Genomic DNA, 6,311 nt, shown 5'->3' with positions numbered 1-6,311 from the left:
AACCCACCTAAAGAACCCAACAGAAACTCCCCACCCACCTGTAAAATATCTGGATGCTTGAGACTGACTGGCCTCCCATTTCCCCGTTCTCCTCATAGGCTGGGTGTTTTTATTCTAAACAACGTGAACGGTGGTGATGAGTTACCACAGGCAAGTAGCTGAGGTTAAGGCCTCTCCCTTTTTTGCCGCTGTGACCGCAAAACTGTATTGCCTAGGAGTTGTAAGGACTAGGAAATGCTTCTCCTTGTCCCAAGAGCGAGGGTGACCCTAAGCCTTGAGAAGGACGCTGCAGCCAAGGCCCAAATCAATCAATTACCTCGTAAGTCAGACCAAGGGCTTCCTTTGTGTTTGCACTGGGGCAGGGAGGGTCCCGTCATGAAAAAGTGCTGAGCCAGCCAGCGACATGACTGTACTCTACAAGTCAAGCAACCAGTTCTAAGTAATTCAAAGATGGGCTTGTACTGCTAACAATCTTGGTAACCACCCATGGGTTTTGTTGCTGTTGAGGTGACCTGACTACAAGTACTGTGGCACCTGTGTTGCCTAAGAAACCCAGTCCCAAACCCCACCCTGGGAAGGGGCTTTAGCAAGGTGTTGAACTCCATGCTCCTGTGATTCCAGGTGTGTAAGCAGCTGCAGTGGCCAGGAGTAAAAAACGGGGGTGAGTGTTTGGGCGCAATAAAGCAATACTACTTTTAAATGTAGATGTTGCTATTCTACCAATGCTCAAAGTACGTTCCCTCCTTTGTGCTGCCTTTACAAGAAAATGAGGAAGCTACGGTCCCAAATGTTGGCTAGGCCACCAGCAGTAGGATCCCTTTCTGCTCTTTCATGAAGAAGCGCAGCTTTTGCATATTGCCCCTTCTGAAGGTCTGACTTTTTTAATTGCAAAAGCGCTATAGCTTCCCTCATGTGTTTCCTGGTCCAGAAACCCTTGTGCTGCCGTTCACCTGTAACTCGTAGGCATCTAAAATTCACAAAGCTTTGCTGTACGTGCTTCAAGTCCTCTGGTATAACATATGATCTTGGAACTGACTGTAGAGCCCACAGAACCAGTGCCAGGATGTCCCTTTGCCAAAGAGTCGATGTAGCAGAGATGCATCCACATCATTCACAGGACTGAAGAAGCAGAATGAGTGTCACCCACATTGTAAGTCACGTGGAGGACAGGGAAGGCATGAAAAGGATTCATTGTCTGATTTAAGCTTTGAAAGGCTCGGTACTCTTACGTTCAAAAAGTGAGTTTGCTCTGTATTACCACGTTAAGGCTGGAAACCTTTTTGCAACAAGCCCCCATACATAACCAGTAAGAAGCTTACGCCATAGGGCTTAATCATTCTCCTCATTTATTGTGAACCTTCTGCAGCCTCCTTCATAGCAAACCTGTTCAGAAAAAACCCCGCTGGTTGTAGGTTGGTTTTCCTTACCCACTTCTGCAGGTTTCTCTGTTAGGATGAAGTCGCACTGGACAGCAGCATGTGTCCTGTGTAAGCAGTACTGGTTTTGAGTACGCTTTTGCTCCCCTTGCTGTGGATTATGCTGTAGAGTACGTGGTCACCATTCTCCTCCTGCAACACAGAAGGCTGTTAAAGGAGGGGGAGAGCATCTCCGTCTTTGGACTTTGAAATGAATCTTTTAATCTTCTTGCGCATATCCTCTTATGACTGATGCCTTGAATTAGGCAGAGTATCTAAAAATCTCTTCAGCGGTATAACTTAGCTGCCTTTATTTGAACTCCATTGGGGTTTTTTGAGGCCAAAACTATGGTACCAGGCAGTCTGTGAGCTGCATAGTGATGCACAGTGTAGAAACATCTTCAAGTACATCTTCGAGCAACAGAGTCAAAATGATATGTTGTTTTCGGGAGACATTCTGTTGTCACAACTGCAGCCATTTTATAATGTAATAATTTTTCTTTCCAATCCTAAGCAATGATACTCCATTCTTGAGAATATGCTGTCCGAGAATAAGAACAGTCTCAGGACTAGTTACTCGAATCCCATTTATTGAAACTCCACCATCCGTAATTTTCTGGTACCTTAAAAAAAACAAAGAAACAAACCAATACAATAACCGGTGATTGCAAGCAGCAGCTATTCATTGCTGCTAAGTGTTGAAAGTTCAGTTAAAGGTTTTTTTGGTTGGATGCATAATTGAATACATTTTAACTCTCTGGCACTTTACTTTCAGTCCAGGTCAAGAGTAACTGAACTTAACCTTAGCGTCTACCACTCCCATTCTTTCTGAGAGGTACAAGGAAACTTAAGCTGCTGCCCTACGTTTTAACTCTCTGGCACTTTACTTTCAGTCCAGGTCAAGAGTAACTGAACTTAACCTTAGCGTCTACCACTCCCATTCTTTCTGAGAGGTACAAGGAAACTTAGGCTGCTGCCCTAGGCTGTTCCTTCATCAGGTGGAGACTTTTACAGCTAAGGTACATGAGACTGCATTAGCCTACATCTTCAGCTCAACATGGAATGAGGCCGCCTACTCCTCTCTTCGTTAATGCTTGTACATAGATTGCTAGCCTGTTTCTCCTTGATTTGGCTGTCCTGATCATTTATCTGCTGCAAAAATACCACTGCAGCCTGTTTACGTGAGGTATTACCGAGGAGCACAAGTGATAACATACCCACTAGGTCCATCTGGAATGGCATTTGCTTTGCGACACAAGTCAAGAACGGTCATTCCAGGTTCAAGCATCAATTCGGCTGAAGGAGCTTGTCTAAAAAGTTCCTGTAACTCCTGGTCAGACATGGCTTCCAGTGCCTCCACGCTGCTGTGATAAAGGGCCTTAGTACACCTGTGAGAACAAAGAGTGTTCAAAATACAGCGCTAGTCTCATCTTCACACAAAGTGCTTCTCAGCCAATGGGAGTCCCCTCCCCAACGTCTTCTGAGGGTCCACACAGGAACAGAAGTACTTAAAAGCCCACCCCTATTTTTTTTTTTTAATATTGTTGTAACCCACTGCACTGCAATTATTTTTTATATTGTGTATGTATTTTTAAGTCTACAGAATTGCTACATTTTTCTCTTTCGACAGCTGAGCAACAACTAACTCCCTGGAAATAGTCCCTGAAAAGCTACGGGTGATTACCATTGAGTAAGTCTGAAAGAAAACTGCTTGACAAGTCAAACTTCACCTTTTAGCAGACTCTAGCCCCTCTCTACCATGAACGAGCTTGGTTACTTCTGCAGCGAGTCGTTTCTGAGGGCCCCATTTTTCAGGTTCTTTAGCATGCATTTCCATGATGTGGTCAATCTCCTCAAGAGGAAGGAAAGTGAAGAGTTTCAGGTATCTACGAGTAAGGAAAAGGTTATTTTGTATGTATGTTATTTGTATGTAAGTTATTTTCTATGTAGCCATCATTACAGCCTTCCTGCCTTTGTCACTCAAACTTCATTAGCTACACTAAAATGATGGTTAATCAGTTTAAGAAATCCGTATTACAGATACTCTGTCCTTTCACACAACTCTTTGGTTTTGCCCACATGCCTCAGCTTTCCCGGGTAACTTGCGTTTCACTTAATAGTCCACTTAGGGTCATGTCTTCGGCGTCAAATGCTTTTCTAAAGCTTGAGTTGCAATCAGCAACTCTGTTTTCTCTTGAAACACTTACTTTACAGGATTTAGTGCAATTGTGTGTCAACTAACAAGGTTTTATGTTACATTCTTAGCAGTTGCACAACTCTGTAATGCAGAATACTGCTGCCATTCTGTGGTGATCTGGGGACAGGTGTACGCTATGTACTGACAAGTGAGTTTCTCAACAGGAAGTTTATTCAGGATAATCAAGAATTCAAAGGTGCTTATCTAAGCACAGTCCATTTTAATGGGCTTGCAAGTAGTACGAAATGCAGTGTATTAAAAAAGGCGCCTTCACTGTTACAAAGTCTGACTGTGTGAAACATTTTAATGTTAAGTACCCACATACCCTTCTTATCAGTCTGGAAAGAGTTGTGGATACAGAACCTAAATTTGAAATATCAGGGCATAAACCTTTGAGAGAAGTAACTGAGACAGTTCACAATATGAAAGGCAAGTAGAGGCCTGAGGTTTCTGAGGACTCTGATTTGACAGTAATACTGGAGTTTAAGGAAAAGCAGATTCAAAAGAGAATACACAGCAACTTACTAAAATGAACGTAATGCCCTGACTAAAGCTATCGGCTGTTTCTTTTCAGCCATGTAAGTGGCACGCCAGCATGGAGGCTAGCCATCAAGGAAGGCAGCCTGTCAAAGGGTATTATTTCTCGTATTTTCGCTACCCCTTCATCGTCTCACTACGTGATTTGACTATTTTGACACTGGTCAGTAAGAATATGAGTTACGTGTGGTTGACGTGGATTCAGAGACAGCCCAGTGAATCCAAGCCCAGGTTTTGCTCATTGGAATTGCTCTGCCCTAAGTAACGACAATTCTGAATTTTGTCTCTGTACGTGCAACAGCTTTTAAGTAGTAGCTGGGCAGAGTAACCACCTCCTAGACATATTTTTATCTAGACCAGTGGTCTCCAAAGTGGGGCGCCAGCACCCCAGGAGGTAAGCAAGATGATCCACTGTGGTACAGGAAGAAAATTTTAGAACTTCAGCAGTACCTGTATATAATCTATTAATAAATACACATGTGTTGGGCACGCATGCTCAAAACGTTTTTTACCGATAGGGGCACGTGATCAAAAAAATGTGGAGAACGTTAATTTAGACCGTTAATACAATCGTAAATAGGAACTCCTTGGATTTTTCCTTCACAAGGCACTACTTTGATTTGCTTAGGGATATGCAGTTTGTAATGTGATGCAGTTGTAGAAGCTGAACTCTGTGTTTGTTTATAACCAGGTAAGCATCTTCTTGCAAATAGAATGTGGCGTTTCTGGATACTTCGTACTACGTAAAAACCTGCAGTAATTGCTATTTATTAAACAGCAGTTGCTTATTACTCAGCAGGAGAAATTTCACTCAATACTGTGATGTTACGGTACTGAAACCAGCATGCCTTGTGAGATAAAGTCACCCCACTGGCAGAACCAAACGTGTTGTGCTTTACTTGTCTGTTCATCCGCATTCTAGTTCTTTGATACATAGGTTCCACTATCCTGTATACTTGGGAACGAGTCACGCCTGTTTATTTAACAAACGTACAGTTATAACTGACATATACCGGTACAAAGAGCTCGCGTTGCACGTATCCACACGGAACAGTTGCAGAGAACAGTTAGGATCAGGTTTCATAAAAAAAAGACAAAAAGCAAGATGAAGAAAAACGACTTACTTTTCAACTATGTTATCTTGTTGTCTGACAAAAAACTGATACAGCTCAAATGGAGAAGTCATATCTCTGTTTAGCCAAACTGCATTGCCAGCAGTCTTTCCCAGTTTATCTCCAGTAGTACTGGTAATAAGAGGTACAGTAATTCCAAACACATCTGTTCCTGTCACCCTGAGGAGAAGAGTTGCTACATGTTAAAAACAAATAAAATTTAAAAATCACATCTTGGTAAAGTTAAGTAAAACTTTGGCATTCTGTAAGATTCTGTCCCTGATGTAAAGCAGTTAAATAAGCTGGGGGGGGGACAGGACAGCGAGGAGCAAAAGATGCCGAAATGCTGTTTTGCAAAGAGTGCTTTAGGAAGAAAAAAAAAAAACCACCCTTGAACTTACTAAGTTCTTTTGTGCATAACAAAGTCGTTTAGATACTTTAAATAAATAGTTGCATGAGCAACAGAAGTAGCAAATTCAAGCGTCCTGTATGTTTTGCCATCTGCTCTGAGCACTAATTGAAGCCGCTTGCGTGGCTGGGGCGCTTGTGAGGCTTTTTCTGCTGCGCCGATTCTCTAACGTCTTGTAACAGCCAGGCAGGGACCAAAGCAGAGGCGTGGTCACGTACTCGCTGATTTGCTTGAACACTTCTGCAAAATTTTGTAAGACCTGCACTGAATGCAGTGGATAAGCAAAAGCTCATCAACATCAGGTTTTGCTTTATTTCCGAGAGAAGAAATGCGACCATCTTCACCAGTATGCCACAACTGCCCCTGCTTCGGTGTGGTTACGCATTTGCCAGCAGAAGACTTGCCTCGATGGTCTCCCACATTTTGGGATGTCTGGTTTCAGTTCTCGGGCAAACGCATTCACTAAAAGAAGAATCCATCCCTTACATTAAAAATTCATTAACTTTTTGCGGAGAAGGCTTAAGACCACGGCCAAAAGGCGCGTACGTGCCAGGCTCGCCATCAGGACCATTAATTCTTCTTAAGACTCATAGAATCATTTGGGTTGGAAAAGCCAAACTTCAAGATCGTCCAGTCCAGCC

General features: G+C 42.9%; 2 protein-coding genes across 2 annotated transcripts in view; one reads left to right on the top strand and one right to left on the bottom strand.

The window, feature by feature from the left end:
* The window catches only part of DNM1L (dynamin 1 like), a 41,955-nt gene that overhangs the window by 32,203 nt on the left and 3,441 nt on the right, over nt 1-6,311 (top strand). The window lies entirely within an intron of this gene.
* On the bottom strand, nt 18-5,464 carry YARS2 (tyrosyl-tRNA synthetase 2; the record flags this gene model as incomplete). Its single annotated transcript, XM_035894025.1, has 4 exons — nt 18-2,038; nt 2,633-2,803; nt 3,146-3,301; nt 5,274-5,464. Coding segments are annotated over 4 exons (678 nt in total), but the record flags the coding sequence as incomplete, so codon positions are not given.

Source organism: Egretta garzetta, unplaced genomic scaffold (assembly GCF_000687185.1).
Source record: "Egretta garzetta isolate BGI_Z169 unplaced genomic scaffold, ASM68718v1 scaffold180, whole genome shotgun sequence".
NCBI classification, from domain to species: domain Eukaryota; kingdom Metazoa; phylum Chordata; class Aves; order Pelecaniformes; family Ardeidae; genus Egretta; species Egretta garzetta.
Note: the sequence above shows the minus strand (reverse complement) of the source record. Positions and strands in the feature narration are given on the sequence as shown.